This window comes from Ursus americanus, chromosome 6, assembly GCF_024610735.1.
Source record: "Ursus americanus isolate L20-20 chromosome 6, mUrsAme1.1.p, whole genome shotgun sequence".
Taxonomy (NCBI): Eukaryota; Metazoa; Chordata; class Mammalia; order Carnivora; family Ursidae; genus Ursus; species Ursus americanus.
Genome location: NC_142132.1, coordinates 39,723,960 through 39,749,503, shown reverse-complemented (window position 1 = coordinate 39,749,503; position 25,544 = coordinate 39,723,960). Strand labels below are relative to the sequence as shown.

General features: G+C 42.9%; 2 protein-coding genes across 5 annotated transcripts in view; one reads left to right on the top strand and one right to left on the bottom strand.

Moving 5' to 3' along the window:
• Positions 1 to 25,544, top strand: part of WDFY4 (WDFY family member 4) — a 280,866-nt gene that overhangs the window by 200,438 nt on the left and 54,884 nt on the right. For all 4 annotated transcript variants that reach the window (XM_087862949.1, XM_087862950.1, XM_087862947.1 and 1 more), the window contains exons 46-47: positions 1,815 to 1,900; positions 3,385 to 3,447. In XM_087862949.1, coding sequence (XP_087719075.1) covers positions 1,815 to 1,900; positions 3,385 to 3,447 — 149 coding nt within the window. The remainder of the gene's footprint in view (positions 1 to 1,814; positions 1,901 to 3,384; positions 3,448 to 25,544) is intronic.
• Positions 13,402 to 14,480, bottom strand: LRRC18 (leucine rich repeat containing 18). The gene has a single exon (XM_045809971.2). It carries the CDS (start codon positions 14,397 to 14,399, stop codon positions 13,632 to 13,634), a length of 768 nt encoding a protein of 255 aa, XP_045665927.1. The 5' UTR covers positions 14,400 to 14,480; the 3' UTR covers positions 13,402 to 13,631.

Sequence of the window (25,544 nt, the reverse complement as noted above, 5' to 3'; positions counted from 1 at the left end):
TCCCCCAGCCCAGCCTTACTAGTAACGAAGCTGCATCTGTGTCCAGAGGCCTCCCAGGCGGCAGGCAGAGCAAGAGAGGAGAGACCACCCTTGTAGGAGGGGAGGAGCCCCATCTCTCCTCTACCCTTTCTGTAAGGTCTCTGTTCCGCAAAGGTTGGGGCGGTGTTTGGCCCTAATCAACCTAGTCATAAGAGTGTTTTATTGGTACATGTCGTTGGGTCTGTAATTCATCATGTGATCCTCCTGCCGTGGGGCCTCCTTACAATTCTCTGAAGCTCAGGGAGGCCTTTCAGGGGGGCTCATTCTAGAAAGGGTCTGCGAGCTGCTGGAATCCGACCAGCCCTCTGCCTCCCTCTCCGCTGATCTTTCCCACAAAGTGTTGGTTCTCATCAAAGCACACTCGTGTGCTTCTTTGCAAGGAGAGTGAGCGAGAAGGGGACAGCCGGAAGGAGCCCTGCCCCGAGGGTTCTGGGCAGCGTGGGCAGCATGGGCCTCATCCTGACCATGGCCCTGCCGCTGTAGCGACCACACCTGGTGTCTTCCACCATTATGTAGATAGCACTCAGCACATTTTTCGGCACATCTAAGTACTCAAAATTATTATTTTATGATTTTGCCTACCTTATAGGTTTTATGTGGTAGCACATAGGTTTCAGCAAGTGAGTTTCGTCCCCCTCAGTAACAGGGATGGTTTCCAGATGTTAGCCTGACAGTAGCGGAAAGGAGAAGCGGGAGGGTGTGTGAGCATGGCCAAGTAGGGTGGGATTTGGGGGAGGGAAGAGCTTCGTGAGCAAGGCCCCCATTTCTCTTGGGTTCTCCCAGGAGAAGGTCAGATCTTGGCTACTCAAGGCTGCCAGGAGAAGCCATTATGTCTACCTTGACCATCTGTTTTGCACAGTATTTAGATTTTTATTTGTAGAAAAATATCCGAGGCCCCTGCATGCAACCCCCAGCCAGAGGCATTTGCGTTATCATCACAGGTGCTTTGCCTCTGCTCGGGAGCCTAGTGAACTGGACTTTGAGAGCTCACTTCCAGCCAGGTGGAAGCGGGACCTGCCTCTGTTGTTGGAGGCAGTGCCCCCTCTGTGCCTCCGTGCCCGGGGCCTCACCCCTGCGTCCAGCCCTGGGAATTGTCTCCCTGACCCCATCTCATCCCCGAGCCTCATCCTCCATCTAGACTCTCTCTGTGGCTGTTCCAAGTCTGTTATTTACACAGCTTGGAATAGAAGGAAGGGAGACAGCGAGGGAGGAGAGAAAGGAAAAAGAGAGGAGATTATGTAGAGTTCATTGAGGCATTAACAAAATACCCTTGCTAGGTCTGCACGGCCACATCAGATTGGCTCTGCCAAATGCGCTGGGCAAAGCGCCTGGCGCCTGCAGGTCTGTAGGTCGGCACACAGTGCTGCCCAGAGGACAAGTGGCACCCACCCAGCCAGTGCCCCTAATGTTTCTGAATGTGTGACTCTCTGGTTCAGGAAGCCAAACTCGTGACCCAGAAGTGAAAGTGTCTGAAGGTATCACCGGGCCCTTTCCTCCCTCTCTCTGTTCCAGGCTTATCCTGGGAGTGGGGTTCTTGCTTCCTGCTTCAGGCAAAGGAAGTCTGAGGCCCCCTGCCCTCCTACCCATTCTGCGGGGACTCCCCTCGTCACCATCGCCAAGGTCTTTGTACCCCCTGGGGAGGGTGAAAGAACCAACCAGGAAGGGTTGCCTGAGACAGAGAACCAAATGACCCATTTGGGGGGTCACCCATTGTGGCCTGGGGTCTCTCCGTTCCAGGCAACTTCAGCAGCAGTGAGAGGGGTTTCTCTTTATAGGACATCGCCCTGGAGCTCTTTTTCCAAAATGGATATTCCAAGTTTCTTGTCTTTCACAACAACGATCGGAATAAGGTCTTCAAAAGGTAAGGGTTTGAAAATCCTCCAAGAAAAATGATCATGAACTGATTGCAGATCAGAGACGGGGCTGCTCTGTTCTCAGGAGCACTGTTCTCAACCCACAGCAAGCAGGATTTAGGTCAGACACAGGAAGGACTTGCTGACCTGCAGAGCTATTAAATCATGGAACCAAGTACAGAGAAAGATGCAGAAATGTCTTCCCTAAATCCTGGGAAACAGGCTCCATTTCATGGACTGAAGTAGTTTAGGACAGTAATGACTAAAGAGGGAAGAACTTACGCAGACACAACACATTTAAGAGGCTAGCTGTTTAATGGGCCTTCCAGAATCTTCTGGCTTTGTTTTTTTAATTTTCCAAATAATTTTTTTGGCTTAATCTTTCTTTTTGATCCCAGTTGCCAATTTTAGTTGTTCCAATTTCATATTTCACTGGAAAGAATTCCAAACAACTGATTTCCCACTTTTTCATGGAACATCTTTTTTTTCCTTAAAGAGAGAAGCCTGTTGTTTTAGTTTAACTTCTTTCTGCAAATAGATGAATCAATCGAAGAAATTGAAGCTAGTGTTTAAATGTTTTGAGACTAACGGTTATTTTTTTGCGTCATTACTAAAGTTACAGACAAACAGATTTATGGAGAATCTAGAAGGGCCAGTGAAGGAAGGCAGGTTCCTAGCCACAGACAGAAAACACAGAAGGTGGATCAGCAGAAGGGGTGGGTCAGCTCCCCTTTGGGCTGGGAGTTCGAGGTGCTATTTGACACCCCCATTTTGAGCTCAGAGGTTCTAGCCTTGCCTTCCTGTTGGCCGTGGCCAGTCACTGGCGCCACGACCAGCTGCCGGATCCAAAGGGCAGGGCCAGCATGGGGAAGACGACTCCTGCAGAGAGGCCGTCGCCCCAGCTCCGGGCACATCTCCATTGCCTGTGGGCCTTCCTCCGGGGCCCTTCCAAGGAGGGCTATTACACGGCCTCTTGAGGCTTTCTCCAAGTTCCATTTTAGACCAAACCAAAGAAGTAGGCAGGCAATGCAGAATCTCACATCCATCTCTTCCCAGGATTCCTGTGTGTTAAACACAGTTTTGCACAGTTAATCCTGAAGTTTTCTATACCATAGTTCAGGCAGTGAATGGTGGTCAAACCATACCCAACCCCGCCTCAAGGAGCCTTAAGTTAGATGGCATTTTCGTGGCTGCCCAGATTGGCAATGGAATTGTCAAGTGCCCGGCCCAGCCTGCCAGGATGCATCGTTTTTATTGTAATGAGTGTTTTAGTGTTATCTTTTTTATCAAGGCTAAAGTGTGTAATGCCAGGGGGTGCCACAGGCATGCCGCAGAGGTACACCCGGGTCTGGTGTTCATGACCTGGGGGGCAGGATGGAGGGGGGAGGGGCAAGTATGTACCCTATCTCTTGACTGACACCAAAAATGTCTCCCTGGTGGTAGAAGAGTCTTGACTCTGCTGCTGGAATGATCCTTTCCTTTTTTTGTTTAGCTTCTGCTCTTTCCAACCCAGCTTGAAGGGGAAAGGCATCACAGAGGAGCCCCTCAATCTAAGGTAATGGCACAGGCAGGAGTCAAGCCATGCTCTCGGGGCATGACGCTGGCCTTGCTTTGATTGTTCTCATTTGTCTGATCCTACAGTGACGTTGTCTTGCGAAGAGCACATCTATCTACCTTCCCCTTCATTTTTCTCTCTCTCATCCTCATCCTTTCAGCCTCCTCCTGGCGTTTCTTCTGGCAATTAAACCTCTGCAAAGGGACTTGAAATTCCATGTGCTCTGTGGCTTTTTCAGACCAACATGCAAGAATCGGCCCTCTGCCCATGGTGGGCGGGGCAGGTAGCCGGGTGTGGTGTCAACGCAGGCCCAGCCTTGGTGTCAGGACCCCAGGCGGGGGCTGTGAGCAATCCCGGCTTCCTATATGAGACTCTCCAAAAGCTCAGAAGCTCAGTTAGCATATGGTGGCATGTGAGTCAGATACTAACTTACGACCCTGTGATACGGAGCACCTTGCCAGGGAATGAAATGCTTACAGCCTCCTCCCTTTACAAGTACCCAGTTCTCTGGAGGGCTCATCCGGGATTGGTAAGTGCTTTTATTTCAATTAGGAATGAAATGAGGAGGAGAGATGGTTGCTGGTTTTTCTCTAGGAGTTTATGTCGAAAGGGGTGTCCCCAGGAGATTCAAAGTATTTATAGTAAAAAAAAATATTTATAATGAGTATGGAACAGGTTCCACCAAGTCATTCCCAATAATTTATCGATAGCTTGTTATGTGTGGTGGTTGCTGCTTGACAGAATAACAGGCAAAGCACCCAGCATCTTCCCTGTCCTTACTCGTTTCCATTTTCTCGAGGAAGGTAGAAGGAGGCAATTTCAGTGAGTGAAATACGAAGCATATTAGACAGTAAGCATAAGTGTAAAAAATGAGGTAGGTAGATCAGGGATTGAAATCTTGGGCTGGTAAGGGAAACCCTCACCAAGAAAGCAATATTTGGATTCAGCTGTGAACAAAGTGGGGAAAGGAGCTATGCAGGTAGCCAGGGAAAGTGTGTTTCAGGCTGAGGGAAGAGCAAAGCAAAGGTCGTGGTGGGGGTGGGGGAGGACAGTGGGCTCAGCTGAGACCAGAATGCTTGGGGCGCAGGGAAGAGGGGGGAGAGGTAGCAGGGGCTAGTTCATGCAAGCCTTGGGGGCTGCTGGTAATTGTGTTGGCTTTTACTCTGAATAAATGGACAGTGTTGGAGGAATGATGTGACCTAACTTATATTTTAAAAGAATCACTCTGGCTTCTGTGTCAAGAATAAGCATCGTAGGTCCAAGGCAGAAGTGGGAGTCCAGTTAGGCGGCTTTGGCAGTAATGCAGCCGAGAGATGCTGATGGCCTCGATCGAGTGGGGGGGGGGGCACAAAGATGGTATGAAGTACTCTGTTTATGGACACGTTTTGACGCCATGTCTGCTGGGATCTGTTGACAAATCAAGTGTGGTGTGCATGTGTGTGTGTGTGTGTGTGTGTGTGTGTGTGTGAATTTAAAGATAAGACCAAGGGTTTAGGCTTGAGCAATTGGAAGATGGAATGGGAAGACTGCAGAAAGAACTACTGCAGGGAGTGGTGGATCCAGGAGCTCAGTTTGGAACATGTTAATTTTGAGATGCCTGCCAGACATCAAGGTGGAGGTGTCATGTAGGCCAGTGGATATATAAATTTAGAGTTTAAGGGAAAGGTCCAGGTGAGATGGAAACTTGGAATCTGATGGCTATGTGGGCCTATGGGAACAGGATCTTCCAGGACCATTCTGCACCTGTCTGGCATAGCCCCAGCACAGCTCCAAGCATGGAGGCCCTTGGGAAATATAAAATGGGAAAGTTCTGGAGTCAATTGGGAACAATGCATAATGCACCAGAGAAAGGCTTATCTAAGCTCATGGAAGGTGGACTTTGACAAAATGAGGAAGCCCCAGTGGAAGCCCTGGTCCTAGGCGCTGGGACCACCCAAGCAGGGACCTGGTGAGACAGTGTTGCAACAGCCAGCAGTGGGCTTTGAGATTAAATTGATTTGGGCTCATAGTAGGTGCTCGATAAATACTATAATTCCTTCACTTAGTTTTAGCTTCACTGTATTTGTAGGCGTGCATATGGAATAATTGATTAAAAACAGGTGGCTGTCTGTGCTCCCAGACCTTGTGCATCTCTCCTCAACAGCTCTTCTTCTCTCATCAGCCACACTGGACCTTCAGGAGTTTCAGAGAGGAAAGGGAACAGTGGCCCCCAGCCTTCAGAAGGCTTGGCTGGCCATTGCCCCATGCCTAGAGCAAACTTAATTATTTTCCATTTGGATTACTAAGGGCAATGCCAGATCCACACAGTAAGTCTTGAAAAATACCCATCTTCTTTTCAGACATTCTAGGAAACTTGAGCTTCTCATCTCTCATAGAAGTGTGCAGTTCGTTCTGAGAGTTTTTACCTAGCCCAAGAGTCTTGGCCTGTGCTGTAGGTTTTTGTATCTTCAACTCCCAGCTTTTGAGAACTGATTTGGCCTCTCTGCAGGCCATTCCCTACATGTAGGAAACCTGAGCTTTGGGGTACCAGAGTTTTGCCTAGAATTCCCACGACAATGGCTGTCTCCATAACTGAATTCCAGGAAGGTTCTGTAGGCCTGGATCCTAAGTGGGAAATACTTGCAAAGCCTTGGATGAACCTGGGATCTGTAATCCATCCGTGGCTCCCCATGGTACAAGACTAGAGCATTCTGATAAAAGCATGGTGGCATCATCAGATATTGATAGGGTGCAAGATTCTGCAAGCCTCCAGGGGTTTCTCATAGAAAGCCAGCTAGACACTTTGCCAGCTAAGTGTCTGGCAGCCAGAAAGTCCCACAGGCAGGCTCTGCTGAGGTCTGAGGAGGACTAGTTGGAAGAATAGAAAGAACAGCTGAAGTGACAGGGAAGGCCAGCTGGTTGAGAATGTCCATGTGAATAAACACATCCTTACACTCGCAATTCTCTGTATCCTCCACAAAAGGTTGCAAACAGCTTTGAAATTAAATGCAGGGTACAATGATCATTTTTAAATGACCCCCAAATTCCTTTAAGGGAGAAAAAAATAGATGTGATCAGCTACCTGGGGTGATCTAGTTACCTAATTGCCCTGAAAATAACAACAAAAATACAATTGTTCTGGGTTACATCATTTTCCAGTGACAGAAAACAAGAAATAGGGGGCTTTTTGAACTTTTTTTTTTTCCTGGAAAATACTTCCTCTTGGCAGGGACTATCAAATTTGTCCTTGGCTAAAGGGTAGTCGGTACCAAAGAAGGCAGTTCCCTTTTTACAAGATAAGAAAAAAGAGCACTGCAGAATTTAATCTTCTATACTGATGCTCTGAAAAAGTAGGGCTCTACCATTTGGACTTATTTCTGTGCAGATATTTCTTTGGGATGCCAGCATTCTATTTTTTCCCAGTGGTCTCAGTTCACACTGAGCCCAGAGTTTAGAAGACTTTGTATAGAGAAATACAAAGCACGGATGCCTGTCTGGTTCTTCTCACAAATCCCTGTTGTATACAGCACACACCTTTATTTTTTTAATTTTTTATTTAAATTCACTTTAGTTAACATATAGTGTATTATTAATATCAGAGGTAGAGTTTAGTGATTCATCAGTTGCGTATAACATCCAGGGCTCATTACATGATGTGCCCTCCTCCATGTCCATCACCCAGGTACCCCAGGCCCCCCACCTCCCCTCCAGCAACCCTCAGTTTGATTCCTAGAGTTAAGAGTCTCTTACTGTTTGCCTCCCTCTCAATTTTCATCTTATTTTATTTTTCCTTCCCTTCCCCTATGTTCATATGTTTTGTTTCTTAAATTCCACATATGAGTGAAATCATATGGTATTTGTCTTTCTCTGACTGACTTATTTTGCTTAACGTAATACCCTCTAGTTCCATTCATGCCATTGCAAATGGCAAGATTTCATTCTCTGTTATGGCTGAGTAATATTCCATTATATATATACACTACATCTTTTTTATCCATTCATCTGTCAATGGACATCTGGACTCTTTCCATATTTTGGCGATGGTGGACATTGCTGCTATAAACATTGAGGTGCTTGTGCCCCTTCGAATTCCTATGTTTGTATCCTTTGGATAAATACACACACATGCCTTTAAATGGGCCAGAGGCATCCTTCCATATCGATGGTCCCTGAGATGCTCCCTTGCTGTGTCATCAAGGCAAAGTGTCCCTGGGCTGGAGTGGGCTGTTAGGTATAAACAGAGCTTGTATTTGGGACCTGATTGTATCTGGGTATTTGTAGTTTCTGAAATGTTCTCTCAATTGTATAGCTTACTTAAATATAACATTTAAAATGAAATGCATTTTTTGGCAAAGTTCTACAGTTGAGTGTTGTCAGAGTTTCCTTTATAGATTCTCTTTGAAAAATAATGAAAGACAAAGCTCTCAGAAAACCAACCATAAGAAGCTATAAATTCCCATAAGATGATGATCTTTCAAGACAATCAATCACACCCTCACAGGCACCACTGCTAGCAGCATGGAGGCTAAAATTCAAGTACCTTTCCTGCCCATGAGGGCTCCTTCAGTCCTGCTCTCCAGAGATCAACACTGTTGACTAGCTGGGAGGCTAGGAATCTGTCACATATGTGATTACTTTGATAAAGATAGCTTCAGCCTCATCACTGAGTGCAGAAACATGTTCCCTGTGCTTCTTGGGAAAGCACAGCCCTGGGGTCGGGGGAGGCAATGGTAGACACTGCCCAACTCAGACCGCGGCGTCTAGAGCAGAGTTGCTGGACCAGAAGTGAACTAAACAACCTGGTGGTATAACCAATACTCCAGCATTTAGGAACTTTTCACATGGTTGGCTCAACAGGCTGTGAGCAGCTGAGTCCGGTGACCTGCAGTGAGCCCTACCCAGGTCATGCATAGACCTTGGTTTCGGGCCCCGTTCATGTTACTCTTATCTCTCTTGCTCATATCTCCTCTTTGCTATACCCTTAGCCATGACCTCAGATCCACTTCTGGGTAGAAGCTGAAATTAAGCCTCTCTGTCTATACCAACAGTGGCCCCTTTGTCCTTCCAGCTCCACTCAGTCATGTTGCTTCCATGGGGCCAGGAGGGGTTGGGGTGAAAACCCAGAACTATGAAGAGAGAGGCTCGCTGGTTCCAGGTCCCCCACCCAGCTTGCTACTTGTGCTCAGTCACCACCAGAAAACCTGGAACATGGGTAAAGAAGCCATACGTTTCTTTTTATTATTATAGCATCTTCCAGGACAAAATGAACAATGGATAATTTTAGATTAGTCTGGTGAACTGAGGTTAAGTTGCTCTTTCTCTTGAAATGCCTTAGCTCTTCGGGATGGCTGTAACTTGTCATATTTATTCATAAATTAGCACTTGGCAGATGGACAAGGATCTGTTTATTGCTGCATCTAGGCTGCAAGATTGTTTTAAAAAATTTTTTTATTTTAAAATAACTATAGATTCACAGGAAGTTGCAAAAATAATACATAGAGCCTCCATACAGCCTTCTCTTAATTTCCCCATATGGTTGTTACATTTTATGTAACTATAGTACAATTTCGAAACCAGGAAATTGACATTGATACAATATGTGTGCATAGTTCTGTGTCATTTTATCCTACGTGTAGATTCTATAACCACCACCCCTATAACATAATTAGTTGTTTTTAGCACCACGGAGATATCTCTTGTGCTACCATTTTATGGTCCTACCCACCCTCCACCACCTCTCACAGTGTTAAAGCCTGGCAACCCCTGATCTGTTTTTCAGTACAATCATTTTGTTCTTTAGAGAACGATCTAAAAATGGAGATGGGGATGGAGATACAAGAGACCGAGGCAGTGACTCCAGGTCATGGAGGCAAAGCACAGCAAGGGCAGAGGTCACACAGGGGTCACCTAGGTCATGGCTGGCTTGCAGAGAGGGCAGTGATGAGTATGTGACCCACGGAGGTTGGCCTTTTTTAACTCAGAATAATGCTACTGAGATCCATCCAAACTATTGCATGAATCAATAGTATGTTCCATTTTATTGCTGAATAGTTTTCCAGGATATGGATATACCAAGGTTTGCTTAACCAATTGCCCATGGAGAGAAATTTGGCTGTTTCTAGTTTGGGGCCATTACAAATAAAGAAGACTATTTACGTTTATATAATTATTGAAACGTTAGGATATAAATCAGCCATTTTATTTTTTGTTTCCCTGTTTATGTTTTTCGCTGTTGTTCATTTCTCTGTTTTTCTTTTCTTTCCGCCTACCTGTGCATTACTGAAAGATCTGTTAAATTTCTTTTTTTTTTAAATAATATTTTTCATTATATTATATTAGTCACCATACAGTACATCCCTGGTTTCTGACGTAAAGTTCGATGATTCATTAGTTGCGTGTAACACCCAGTGTACCATGCAATATGTGCCCTCCTTACTACCCATCACCAGTCTATCCCATTCCCCCACTCCCCTCCCCTCTGAAGACCTCAGTTTGTTTCCCAGAGTCCATAGTCTCTCATGTTTCAACATGAGATCTGTTAAATTTCTACTTTGATTTATCTATAGTACTTTTGAGTGTATTTCTTTGTATGAATCTTTTGTATACATTTTAGTTGCTTGAGGGATTGCATTATACATACGTAACTTACCACAGGCGACTGGCATTGAGACTTTACCAGTTTGAGTATAAAGACCATAAGTCTTTCAAGTCTTAAAGTCTTCTTATAAAACTTTAATTTTCTATGACTTATGTCTATCATCTTCTTAAACATTTCCTCTATATATGTAAAAAAAATTCACCAAATATTTCCCAAAGTCATTTTCACACACAGATAGTCTAAAGCAAAGAAAGGCAAAGTGAATTTAAGAAGCAAGTCAGTATCTTGGCCAGCACCAGAGAGCCTGGCTTCCAGAACGTTCCCCTTACCACTCTCTTTCTTCTCCTAACTGAGGGCTTTTCTTCTCCAGAGTCGTTTATTCTCGTTGGCTGATTAGTCTTCAGGTTTTTGCCATAAGCTACTCTAGGGAGATGTTGAACGGATCCTGGGGATGGAGACACAAGAGACTGAGGTAATGACTCCAGGTCATGGAGGCAAAACACAGCAAGGGCAGAGGTCACACAGGGGTCACCTAGGTCATGCCTGGCTTTCAGAGAGGGCAGTGACTAGTTTAGCCTAAATAGGGTTTTTGATCTGTTTGAGGAAAGTGAAACCCCAGGGTTTTCCTACCAAGTGTTTTTAGGCTTAATACAAATCTCAGGAAAGAAAAATGACCTATTTTAGAGCATGAAAGAATGTCAACATCAAACCTTTTCCTCGATGAGAAAAAAAGAAAGAAAATGTGCAAGATGACACCTAACTCATCTGTATCTCCACTCTTTGCTTCATTCTACTGCCAGGGTTTCCTGGCTAACAAGATATCTAATGTGACTATCTCCTGCAGCAAATCAAAGCCCCTTGCGTATTTATTTATCAGTCCTGGTGAAGGCCAACACACTTACAACGCTTTCCTAAGACATGGCTGTGAGAATGAAAGCATTATAAAGCACCCAGACCAACGATGGCAAAGAAATGTCGTCTTGCACCCCAACCGCGCCGTTGGCCGCGAATCCGGGATCGATGCCTGGAGGTACTGAGGACCAGGCGTGGTAGCGGAAGTGTGGTGTGACACAGCAGGAGAGGGAGTAGGGGGCAGGTCTGTGGTCCAGAACAAGATCCTGCCTAGCAGCCCAGGGGGGGCATTTTTTCTTAATTCCCGTTCTTTGCCAATCCCTCTGAGTGACTAAGAGGGGAACAGCAGTTCTGAAGGAAACGTGTCTCCAGGGGTTAGAAATGAAAATGGATAGTTCCAAATAACTGGCCACCACTCTCTGTTTGGATCATATGCCCTGCACGGGTTCTGGACTTCTTGGGTGAGACATGAAGTAGCTAAAACAGCAGAGTGGCTACCTTAGGGACATGTGCAAGGCCCCCCACGTGCTAGTGGTGGCTCTTGAGCCTTCGGCATGACATCTCATCACACACGTCATAGACGCGACTGCTCCGTTAGTCTTGGGAAGGGCTTCTAGTAAATCACTTCAGACATTCAACGAAAGGGAGAACGTAAAGGATGATACTCTCAAAGCTTACCAGGATGCGGTGAAACATTCTCTAATATGTTACTGGTAGATACGTAAATGTGTAATCTTGTTGTAAACTGTGTGATAGCATGTATCAAAAATTATTTTTAAAAAAACACACTGTTTAACATATTTGCAATAATGAAGCTGCGCCAAGAAAACAATGTAAAATAGTTTTTAAAGTTTTCATCATACAGGCTTTCATCACAAAATGGCTTCAATTAGTGAAAAACTGGAAACAACTTGAATGCCCAATAGTAACTTATGTGTGTTTGTTCAACTGGCTTGCAGATGTTTTAAATTACGGTTATTAAGACCATGTAACAACATGGATTTCAAAGCAGGATAAAAATGAGGTAAATGCCGTAATTTTAACTGCATATAAGAATATATACAGAAACATAACTCGTAAGGAAATCTGTCAGTATTATAGCTGGCTCACGCTGCAGAGATGTGGATACTTTAAGAAGTTATATTTAAAACTATGTTGTGGTTTTGTTATTTTTATAACAGAAAACATTTAATAAAGGGAAAAGCTGAAAAGGGAATTTTGAATCGTATTTTCAGAGATTTTGGAGAAAGCGTTGTCACAGCTAAGCATTACAAAGGAAAGTAAGCAGTGAGGAGGGAAGAAATGAAGTATGCTGTCTGCTTTGCTTTTTCATGTGAAAAAGAAACAAGCTAGTCCCACTGGGTTAACAGATGCCCCTGGTTTTCCACTGACCACTGCAAAACCCGCCACCAACATAGGAAAGTCTTGATTAGGAAAAAAAAAAAAAGTTTTCCTAAATATATCTTCCTTGATCCTTTCCTTTCAGGCAGTACAAAGGTATGAGTGAGTGTGAGTGAACAGTACAGGGAAGGTTCTCGGCCACTGTGAGAATTGACTCCACCACTGTCAGTTCTGCCAAAGATCTAGTATGACTAGGGACACCGTCCAAAGCAGTATTTCAGTGCTGAGATGCACCAAGCTTTGGTTTGTGCAGAGAACTGACTTCTCCTGAGTACTCTGTGTGCTCTCTGCTTTAGACGCACGACAGCCCTTGCAGCTGGGGCTGGTGTTCTCCCACTTTACAGATGAGGGAACCAAAGCTAAGCAAGACGTCCAGGGACATGAAAAGAAAGAAGCAGAGCTATCCTGGACCTAGAACTGTCCAGCTCTAGAATCTTTGACTTTTCTCTATTGCAGGCCAGCCCTGCATACCACTTGGCCCTGATCTCCTAACTTTCTCAGACAATAACATTCTGTTCTGTCTTCTTTCAACTGGTCTGCACAGGACAAGGCAAGCTTCCCTCCCCCCACCCCTAGACACAGCCCCTGCATCTAGCACAGTGCCTGGTAAGGTATTTATTTATTGACTGCACCAACCCATACCTGCACCCATTCTTTCCTTACTCCCACCAGAGTCTGGAAAAGACTTGGACATAATAAGATGGGAATGCAATCTCATTCGTTCACAGCCAGTCAAGAGCTTGCAGATTCAGTCTAGAAAGCTCCTAGAACAAATTGTGTATGTGCAGACAAGAGAAAAAAAAAGATAGTACTGGTTCCAGCCCAAGATATTACCTGCCAACACTTAATGATAATATCTGCCCATCTCTATAGCTCAGTTTTGTCACCTTCCCAAGACTGAATGTCCCTCCGCCCTCCTACCAATCCATGCTCTGAGATTCTTGACCTCCAAAGCTCTGAACCAAAGCATTCCCACAGAATGAACTCCACATTTGGGAACTGGCAGTCAGTCCTGAAGTGCATGACAATGTGACTAAGAGCGTGCTGGCAGTATTGGCTGCCCTGGCCACGGGTTGTAGGCAGGAAAATTCTGGGAAGAATGCGGATGGATGACCCTCTTCTGATTCATTGTGCCTGTACGTGTGGATGTTTGCGTGCAGAGAAGAGAGAAGAGGTAAAGAACTAAAAGCCCTTCGGTCAACAAAATCACAAGCCAGGGAGGAAGGGAAAGGTATTTTATGGGCTTGGCTGGAGGAGCTGTTGCAGGAATGGAGGGATCCCACAATTCCCTGGAGATGCAGCCTCCTGCCTTCTCCCCTCCCTCCCTTTTCCCTTCCTGCCTCAGGGTCCCAGGTCACCTCCAATCTTCCTGGGAATCCTTGGCCATGGAGTTGGGTGAGACCAGATTGGAAAAGATGGCCTTTCTTGGTGCCGTTGTGGCCATAGTCTTGATTTTGTTCAGCTTGTCCCGGGCTTGTTGGCATTTTCTGAGGCAATTCGAACACAGATCTTTCTCTTCTACCAGATATAAGTTGTCCAGCCTCTTGATGGTATCTATGAATGTATCTGACTCCTCTGCCTTGGGAAAGGGGTTTCGCTTTGTGTTGAGCTTTTTGAGCTTGGGGAGCTTAGAGATGCTCTTGGGAATGCTGGTCAGCAGGTTGTCATGTAGCCCGACCTCATGGAGCTCCTTCAGAGCACCCAGCGTGGTGGGCACACTGTCCAGATGGTTCAAGCCTAGGTTCACAGTGCGGATGTTTTTGAGCTGATTGAGCTCCACAGGCAGCCCGTTGGTGGTCAGCCTGTTGTTGCTGACGTTGAGGTACAGCAGAGTGGTCATCTGGCCGATGGACTCAGGAAGCTTGTCGATGTAGTTGCTGTGCAGGTCCAGCCACCGCAGGTTCTGGAACTTGGAGATTGATTCTGGGATTTTTCTGATCAGATTCCGGCTAAGGTCGAGCTCATCCACATCAGTCAGTCTCAGGATACACTTGGGGAAGTTGGTAATTCCCATCTTGCTCAAGTCAAGGCGTTTTCTCCCATCAAATGTGATTTTGATACAATTCTTGGCCACATTGAGGGTGATCTTCTTGCCCTTGGGGCCTTTCCCGCCCTTGGCCATGTTCTTTTAGTAAGGGTGTGTGTTTGAAGCGTGTTGTTCTGATTGGTTGGTGATCGGTTTGAGGGAAAAGTCACAAGAAACTGCTAGATATACTGTGACAAGAAGAGAACAGATGTCTAGTTAGGAGATGACATGAGGGCACTAGACTCCCCCCAGATTGTAATGCTTCACTCACTAGTCATCAAAGGAGAGAAAGAGGAGGGTGAACAGAAATTAGGGCATCAGCAGAAGTCACCTAGCCAAAGATCTTCAGCAAATTCAGTGTCCCCTTTGGCGTTGAAGGGTCAGCCTGAAGGATGCTCACTGCCCCTCTGGCTGTACCATTCCCTGACATATGAATCTCTCCATTGTCCTGGACTCAAACGTATGCCCCCACCACCAAGGGGTTCATGTGTGTGTGTGTGTGTGTGTGTGTGTGTGTGTGTGTGTGTGTGTACGTGTGTTCTCGTCTATCTGCCACATCCCAGACCCTCACAAAAATCTAGTGTTTCCCTATGGCTATCCCATGAGTCCCTAGGGGTGGAACTACTGAGTTCTCAGAAGCAGCATAGCCTGGATATGAGGGAATAGGTGGGAGTTAAGAATGCCTTATGTATTACATCTCTCCTCACCTTCCTTCTGGACCCAGAGGCACCAATCAGGCCTGAGCTACTGTCATTGCGGTGCAAAGGAACAACACGAAAGTGTCTTTCACTCAGCCCGAAGTGGGTGTGTGTGCCTACACCTCGCTGAGGAGTGCGAAGGAGCGAGGGTTGAGCCTGGCAGTAAGAGAATGCTGTCTTTTCTACTTCCTACCCCCTATGCTTCCTCCCTTACATCCTTCATGCTGTAATCCCAGTGTAAACACCTATGCTGCTGCCATATGGAGAAGTATAGAATAGACAGAGTCATGGGTAGATTCTGGCCTCAGAATACTTGGCTTAGAAGTCTAGATCTGCATTAAAGAATTTTCTTAAATTTTTAGTGCCATGGTTTTCTCATTTATGAAAACAGCTCCCTTGTAGGGCTCTTGGGGAGTGTAAATTATCTAAGCTATAAAATGCTTACAACAGTGCCTGGCACATAGTAAAAGATTGATTAATGTTAACTATTAAATATTATTATCAGGAACTTTGCACATATTCCTTGCAACCTTCAACAATCCAGTAGGATCCATAGGATTATCTCCATTGTGAAGAGAAGAAGACTGAGGCTTGGGAGTGAGGATGGTCTTTAGTTAGGAAGAGGATGCAAACTGTCCTGTCCTATTCTAAAACTTAGTGCCTCTTGCTGGCTGATTTCCTATTTTGGACCAAGGTTCCACTCTGGACAAAAGCATGCTGTCAGGAAACAGTGCTTGCATTAGCTCCATTTCCCCACAGGGATGAGTGGGAGAGATGCCCTGCAGTTTATATAGTTCATCATTCAGGCCCTTTATCAGGAACCAGGTTTACAAAACGCAAGAAGCACCAGCCATCGGGGTATGTGAATCTATCATCACACTTTTTCCTCATACAGTAATCCTCAGTGTCAAAAGGAACTGGGTAAAACTTACCTTCCACGTGCTTACTATCAATCCTGCTATTGCCATTCCTAGCTAAGGTCAGAGGGTCCTACCCTGCATAAGTCATCCTGGGATGGAGATCTCCATGGTAAACCAATGAAAGCATTCTCAGCGCTCAGCAGCACTGATGTTCTTTCAAGCAGGCCCTATAAGCTGCTCGTAACTTTAGAAACAATGAACGAGCCATGTTCAGGCATAATTGGCTAGTTACCCAGGACAGTACTGTGTTTGCCGCTCCTGAAACTTTTATGTCATGCGGTGTTGAGGAACGAAAAAGGATACAGCAGCTTAAAAACAAAGGCCGGGGTTCTAGCCACAGTTAAGATGGAGGAAGTGCATCCTCCCTTGTCTCACCTATTGAACGCAACTAAAGGCCCCAGACAGAACTTCTGGAGAAGCTGAGGATAAGATGAACAATAAGGTAAAAAGATATCTGAGGATAAGATGATAAATAGTATCAGACAGATTGGAAAAGTAACTCAAAATAAGACCAACTTTGCAGCAGTGGTGATGGAAAGAAAATCCCCTTTCTATGGCCAAAACCAAGAAAGGGGGTCTTTTGGGATTATAGAGAATGAGGGAGATCTCCTGGTTTTTTCCCTGTTTATTTTTTCCATCCTCTGCTGCCTCAGCCCCAGGCAATCCCGTATCACTAGAGTCAGCCAGGCAGGCAGCTAGAACTCTGAGGGAGGAGGGCCATTGTCTCTGACCAAACTTCAGTCCCAAGGACATGGAGGTTGCTCTTTTCTCTCTACCCTACTGCCATTTGGCCCCAGAGGTAGAAATAGTGGCAGGAAGTATACAGCAGATTAAGAAAATAAAAATCCCTAGATTTCTATCCGGAAGACCAAGGACAGAGGCCACTCCTAGAGCCACAAAGGGTGATTGTAAAGAGGAAGGGGTTTAATTAGGCTGTATATGAACCCTGGACACACATTGAGATGGCTATGCATGCATAGAGCCCTGAACAGGATCTTTAGTACCTAATCCCAAACTGTGAACCCCAAAACTTTGAACATTCAGCTGAGAGGTAGACCACTGCACAGGGAGAGGTACTGATTTGAATAGCACTGCAAATTCTTTGACAACTGAATGGACACTATAACCATAGTCCACAGAATCTACAGAAGGTGTGCCAGAACTTGTAGCCTGTGATTGCCTCCTAAAATACATATATGTCAATATCCATATATAGGTATATCCTAGAAGAAGGAGAGGAAAAAGTTGTGGTGCAGAACAATATTTGAAGGAAAAATGGGTAAAAACTTTTAACTGTTGGTGAAAGATATAAAAATGACAGTTTTATGAAATAAGCTCCATGAACTCCAAAGAGGACAAATAAGCTTAAAAAAAATCCACACTCGGACATATAATCAAACTACTTAAAATTAAAAACAAAAAAATTCACCTTCACAACCTGCCAGAGAACGCATATTATCTGTAGGGTCCAGCAATGCAAATAGATGTAGGTTCCTCACTGCAAACCATGGGGGCCAGAAGCACTGGAAAAATACTGTTTTCAAGTGCTGAAAGTAAGGAACAGTCAGGCAGACAGGGAATGAAGGTGTTCTGGATGAATGAAGGCAAAATGAAGACATCCTCAGATGAATGAAAAATAAAAGGATCTTCTACTAGCTGAGCTGCTGTACAAGAAATGCTAAGGGAAGTTCAGACGAAAGGGAAATGATGTTAGAAAGAAACTTGGACTTGGGAATAGAGGAAGAGTTATGGAAATGGTAAACATCTGATAAACATAATAGACCTCTCTTCTCCTCTTAAGATCTTTTAAAAAATGTGTGACAGTTAAAAGCAAAAATTGTAACACTGTCAGGTGGGGTTTTCAATGTATGTAGATGAAATACATATGACAATTACAACATAATGGGGGGAGTTATTGGGACCTAAATGGTAGGTAAGATTTTTACACTGCTTTGGTAAAATATTAATTCTAAGTAGGCTGTGGAAAGTTAAGTATATATATTTTAATCTCCAGAGTGATCACTAAAACAACGGACAGACAGAGGAATAAATGAAATATATACATTAAAATGAAACTAAAAAAATAAGAAGTCAAATAACCTAACAGGAAGCAGAAAAGGCAAAATGGAAAAAAAGAAAAGCAACTATTAAAATGGTAACCTAAATCCAAACATGTCAATACTTCCATTAAATGAAAATGATCTAAACACAACAATCCAAAGTATAATTATCAGAATGGATAATAAAAGAGCAAGACCCAGTTATATGCTATCTATAAGAAATCCACTTTATATAAACGAAAGTAAGTTGAACTAAAAGAATGAAAAAAGATATACTATGCAAACACTGAAGGGAAACAAGTGACATTATTAGCATCAGACAACATATATTTCAGAGCATGAAAATTTACCTGAGATTAAGAAGAATACTACATAAAAGAGACACTTCACCATGAAGGTATAAAAATACTAAATGTATATGTACTTAAGACCACAGCTTTGATGTAAAAGAATAAAAACTGATAAAATTGAAAAAAGGAAATGGACAAATCTATAATTAGAGGTGGAGACATCAATACTTGTCTCTCAACCAAAAAAACAACTAAACAGAAAATCACAAAGGACAGGGCTTTTCAACCTTGGCTCTATTGACATTTGGGGCCAGATAATTCTTTATTTTCTTTGTGGGTAACAAGGGTGGGGCAGTGATGCGGAAAAGACTTGTTCCATGCAATGTGGGATATTTAGCAGCAGAAGGCCAGAAGAGTCTATGCACTAAGTGCAAGTAGCTCTCCACTAGTTGTAACAACCAATAATGTCTCCAAACATTGCCAACTCCCCAATGGGGGGCAAAATCGCCTCCAGATCAGAGCCGCTAATATAGAAGAAGTGAACATTACCATTAATCAACTGGATCTAATTGACACATAAAACATTCTACCTAGCAACAGTATACACATTCTTTCCAAGTGCAGATGGAACATTCACAAATATGGACTATATTCTTGGTTATGAAACAAACCTTAACAATTATAAATAAATCAAAATAATGTAAAGAATGTTCTCTGAAAATAATGGAATTAAATCAGAAATCAATATCAGAATGACAACTGAAAAATCTCCAAATACTTAACAATCACATATTTATAATTATTCATTGAGTCAAAGAAATCTCAAGGTAAATTAGGAAATGTCCTGAACTGAAGAAAATGAAAATAGAACATATCTAAACTTGCGGTACGCAACTAAAGCAGTGATTAGAGGGAAATTTATAGCTTTAAATGTTCATACTAGCAACATTTTAAAAAGTAAGAAAGGTCTCAAACCAATAATATAAACTTCCATCTTAAAAAACTAGCAAAGAATAGGGGCGCCTGGGTAGCGCAGTGGTTAAGCATCTGCCTTGGGCTCAGGGCGTGATCCCAGAGTCCTGGGATCGAGCCCCACATCAGGCTCCTCCGCTATGAGCCTGCTTCTTCATCTCCCACTCCCCCTGCTTGTGTTCCCTCTCTCGCTGGCTGTCTCTCTCTGTCAAATAAATAAATAAAATCTTTAAAAAAAAAACCTAGCAAAGAATAGCAAAAAAACCTAAAGCATGCATGTAGGGTAAATAATAAAGAAAGAGAAGAAATTAATAAAATTGAAAGGAGAAAGACAACAGAGAAAATCAATGAAACTAAAAGCTGTTTTTTTGAAGAGATTAGTAAAATTGACAAATCTTTAGCCAGACTGACAATGCAAAAAGAGAGAGAAGACACATATTATGAATATCAGTAATTAAAGAGAGGAAATGACTAAAACCCCACAGACATAAAAGGAATAATAAGGGAATAATATGAACAACCTTAGAAAAAAAATTGGATGTTATCAACCACAAACTATAAAAATCTCACCGATGAAGAAACAGAGAAACTATGAAGACCAATATTTATTAAAGAGACTGAATTCATACTTGGAAACCTTCCCTCCCATAATCTCCAGACCCAAATAATTTTATTGACAAATTCTACCAAACATTTAAAGACAACACCAATTTTATATGATCTTTTCTGAAAAATTGCATTGTTTTTATTTTTTTAAAACTCAGTTAAAAAAGACTAAAACGTTCTTTCAAAAGAGGCATCTAAATGGGTTCCTAATTTTGTATATGGGCTTAGGTTTTGTAACCAATAAAAAAAGCTGCTATCAAATATGAAAAAAAATATAAAAGGAAGCAATGCCTAACTTATTTTCTAAGGCCAACATTCCCCTAATGCTAAAATTACACAGAGACAATATAAAGAAAGAAAACTATGGACCAATATTCCTCATGAACATAGACACAAAAATCCTCCATAAAATATTAGCAAATTGAATCTAGCAATATGTTAAAAGAAAAATACATGACAACCAAATGGGAAGGCAAGTTTGACTCAATACTCAGAAATAAATGTAATGCAACATATTAAGAGACTAAAAAGAAAAAAATACATGATCATTTCAACTGATGCTAAAAAAAAAATCTGTGACAAAAGTTAACATCCATTTATGACAGCAAACCAGTAATAAAGAGTTAAGGAAGAGTTTAGGCTCTTCCTTAACCTGAGGCTCTTCCTTAACCTGATAAAATGCTTATACACACCCACACTCACACACACACACATACACACACACACACACTCACACACACACACACTCACACACACACACACACACACACACACACACAAACCCTATATTTTGTATCATACTTGGTGACAGACTAAATGCTTTCCCCCTAAGTTGGGCAACAAAGCAAGAAGGTGAACTCTCAGTATGCTATTCAACATCATATCAGAAGTTCTAGCCAGTGCAGTAACACAAGAAAAATAAAAGCATACAGATAGGAAAGAACGAAATAAAACTCTCCTTACAGATCATCTGCTTGTCCACCTAGAGAGTTCCACAAAATTTAAAAAACACTCTTGGAAGTAATTAATGAGTTTAGCAAGGTTGCAGGACATAAGATTAACACCTCGGTTAACACACAAAAATCTTGTCTATCCCAGCAATAAACAACGGGAATATGAAATTTGAAAAATAATAGCACTTCAAAAAATAAAACTTTTGTGTATTTCACATAAGTAATAAAAATGTACAGGATTTCTATGATAAAATTACAAAACAGTAACACAATAAAGCAAAGAAGATCTGAATAAATTGAGAAACATAGCATGTTCATGAGTTGAAAGACTCAATATCGTTAAGTCTATTAACATTAAGTCTATTAACCAATTAAATTGGTCTAAAGATCAATGCAAATTCCAGTAGGATTATTTGTATACATGAATGAACAAATTTTAAAATTTATATTGAAAGGAAGAGGAACTAGAAATCCAAAAAATTCTGAAAAAGAAAACATGAAGTTAAGGGGTTCATGCTTCCAGTGTTAAAATTTACTGTGTAATTACAACATGTAGTTTTGGTGAAGGGACACATACACAGACCATTGGAATAGAAAACAGTCCAGAAATAGAGCCACCCAAATATAGCCAAATGGTCAAATGACTTTTGACAAAAGTTCAAAGGAAATTCAATGGAGAAACAATGAACTTTCCAACAAATAGTGCTGGAACAATTGGTTACCCACATACAAAAAAATAATAATCTCAAACTATTGAAGTTAACTCAGATTAACTCAAAATGAATCACAGATATGAATGTAAAGTGTAAAACCATGAAACATCTAAAAGAAAACATACAAGAAAATCTTCATAAGCTTGAGTTAGGCAAAAGTACAACCCATAAAAAAATAAAAGAAAATATTGACAAATTGGACTTCCACAAAACTTAAAATTTCCGCTCTGTTAAAAAAATCAAGAATCGAAGGACAAGCTACAGAATGGAAGAAAACATTTACAAATCACATGTCTTACAAAGGACTATTATCTAGAATCTATAAAGAGCTCAAGGTCAACAGTAAGAAGACAAACAATACAATAAGAATAAAATGCCCAAGAGATTTGACAAGACTTTTCACCATAGAAGTTACATGGTTGGCAAATAAGCCCACAAGTTGCTCAGCATCATTAGTCACGAGGAAAATGCCAATTAAAATCACAAGCAGAGACCACTACACAGTTATTAGAATGTCTAAAATAAAAAAACAAAAAAAAATAAAAATCTATACAGTACAAAGGTTTGATGAGGATACAGAGCAACCACCACACTCATGGGAATTCAGAATGTTAGTCTGTAAAACGGTTTGGCAGTTTCTTATAAAATGAACTGTATACTTACCATATGACCCAGCATTTCCCCCAACTAGGTAATTACCCTAGAAAAACAAAACTTTAGGTTCACACAAAAACTTACTCGTGTGTGTTTTAGCTGCTCTATTCATAATTGCCAAAACCAGAAGAAAACAACCCAAAGACCTTTTGGTGGGTGGATGGATGAAGAAATGGTGGCATATCCTTATCATGGAACACTGTTAAACAGGAAGAGGACAAATCCATTGATACATACAACACTTGGATGAATCTCAAAAGCATTTTGCTGAATAGAAGAAACCAATCTTAGAAGCCTATATGATGAGTGGTTCCATGGATATAGCATTCTAAAAAAGCCACAATGATAGTACAGAAAACAGATGAGTGGTTGCCAGGGATGAGGGGCGGGGAAGGTTTGACTACAAGGGAGCAGCAGGAGGGAGCTTTCTGGGATGCTGGAACTGCCTATATCCTCACTGTGGTGCTTATGTGAAACTGCACATATGTAAAAGCCCAGGGAACTGTGCACTAAAAAAGAGAGGAAATTTTACCATACGTAAATTTACAATTTTTTTAAAATCTTAAAAATATGTGGGACTCCACTTCTGTTTCTGTCCTTCTCACTGTGGCTGCTTGCTTGGCCTGGTTTAGAAGTCTGTGACTTTTTATGCCCCCACTTAGCCCTGTCCTGCCCAGTAAAGGGCATCCAGATATGTACCATATGGCATTGCTCTGGCATATGTGCATATCAGCACAGGGAACAGTATGCACAAAGTGGTATGTCAGAGAAACTGTCCAGCTGCACTTGAGTTGAAATCTTAATTTAAAGAAAGATGGCCCAAGAGCAAGGGATCCTGTGCTCTGATCTTAATGTTTATCAATGACTTTTCTGCATGGTAAGGTTGCCAGATTTAGCAAATAAAATTACCCATTCCCAGCTAAATTTGAGCTTCAGATAAACAACAGATTATTTTTAGTTTACGTGTGCCCCGAACATTGCATAGTTCTGTATTTTATTTGGCAATTCTATCCCATGGGTCTGAACAAATAGTAAAATTTCCTTTGTTCATGATCCTTGTATTAGTCCTTTGGGACTAGTTTAAGCCAAATCGATGTGCTTATTCCTGCATTCATTCATTTGTTCACTCACCGAGTAAGTATATTGAGAGCCTAGTAGGTGCTACACAGGTGAGCAATAAAAAAGGCCAGTCCCCAAGCTCAAAGATCTAAAACCTAGATTGTTACTGATTCTCCTGAGCTCCCCAAACTTTGGGCTGTCTTTTGTATTTCTTATATTCAAGATAAAGTTCAGCTCAAACACAATAAGCATGGGCTAGACGGGCCCTGGATGAGAAGGATGCTTCCCATAGACTGAAGACCCACCTAGGTGAGCCCTGCTGAGCCTGCTCCCCAGAACCTATCCACACCCTTATAAGAAGCCCTCCAGGGGCGCCTGGGTGGCACAGCGGTTAAGCGCCTGCCTTCGGCTCAGGGCGTGATCCCGGCGTTATGGGATCGAGCCCCACATCAGGCTCCTCTGCTATGAGCCTGCTTCTTCCTCTCCCACTCCCCCTGCTTGTGTTCCCTCTCTCGCTGGCTGTCTCTATCTCTGTCAAATAAATAAATAAAATACTTAAAAAAAAAAAAAAGAAGAAGAAGCCCTCCAGTGCTGATGAATCATGGGAAGGCAGCAGCATGGAGCTGCCCACAGAGGACTTCTCCATTAAAGAGCTTCTCTCCAACAGGCCCATTGGTTCTGAGCCTGCTCATGAATTACCTGCAAGGCAAAGCAGGGGCTAAGATGATGCACCCCACCTCCTCCCCAGCACATCTGGGTCCCCAGTCAGCCACAGGCCAGATGAAGCATGATCAGCTTACCTGGCTGGGGACCTTGCTCTTGGTTATGGAGAACAGGGTGTGTTGTATTTGCTTAGGGTCCATCAGGACCCCCTTAGCTGCTGAGTGCCACTGGAAGCAGACCAGTGCAGAAGCCCCCAAAGACCAGGAATAACCCTTCTCTCATTCAACTCAGAATGGTCAGCATCCTGCCCAGTTCTGCCCATCGAGTAGGAGAACAAGTATGGGCAAAAATGTGTAAAACTCATGATCTTTTGATTCAACAAAAACTGGTTAGATGGTCTGATATTATCAATTCACAGAATCCTAAAACGTCAGAGTGGGACCAACAACCCTCACAAGGGAAGCTGGAAAATGGAGAAGGAGACATAAATTGAGAAATGGATAGATGGATAGATGGATGGATGGACAGAAAGATGAACAAATGGATAGACAAATAAGAGATTTCATATTATCCGAATAGCTGAGAAGCCCTAAGACAAGAAGCTCTTAAATGTGCTGGGTCTTTTCGTCTTGAACAATTGGTTTTTATACTTTGGAAAAACTGGACCGGTTGGTTGATTCTAATTTCTAATTAATTTTTCTATCTAGTCATTGTGAATCAAACAGCATGGTGGGACACCCCATGGATATCTAAATTAAAAACATAATGGCAACCTATATTTTAGTGCCATCAAAATATTTGCAGGCAATTTTTTAGTTTTAAGATTGTTATCACCACTATGATAATAGAATTTATCCTGTGCCTCACACTCATGTGTCTTTACATTTCTAATTAAGACTGACTTTGTATATATCTGATATCTTTTAACATCTTGCTAATGTGATCTCACAATAATTATTTCACTCTTTTGACTAATGCATTGAGACACAGGGTAGACACACTGTACAACTGAAACCCCAAAAGTCACTGCTGTTTCCCAGCCAGTGTTTGGAGCTAACTTTTCATGCTGTATGGGTGAGAAATATCTTTTGCTTGAGGGCCATCTCTTAAGGGAAAATAATGTAAACTTCCTTCAATAGAATCACTCATTCCAATGGCACTGCGCTTACTCTCTCCTGACTTTGATAAGACCCATTCACTGGACACGTAAGAGGCCAGCCTCACCTCCGTTGTGACTACTCACGCGGCTTCAAATCATTGCCTGAGCCCTCCACCCCTTCCCCAAACGTGCTGTACCTTCTCATAAGCAGCCAGGTGGCAGGTGGAGATGTGGGTGGTCACTGTGGGGCCGCCCGTGGAGTGCATCTGTCTGGAACAGCTGGCCAGGGCTCTAAAATGGGCACTAACTTTTGACTGGGGCCGAGGCTGCCCTGGGGGAAAGAATTACCATTTGTCTAGTGCCCCCTCCTGGCCAGGAACTGTGCGCTCGCCTACTGCTTTACCGTGTTAGCTGGTTTCCAGAGTATAGGCTCATGGGGGTGTAAACATGAAGTGCTTTTGTGTTTTCCATCCCTGCCCCCAGCTGTGTTAGGTTGAGTCCCTCTTTCCTGTGGGCAGAGAGACAGATCGCTAGGGATAGGGGACAACCTGGAG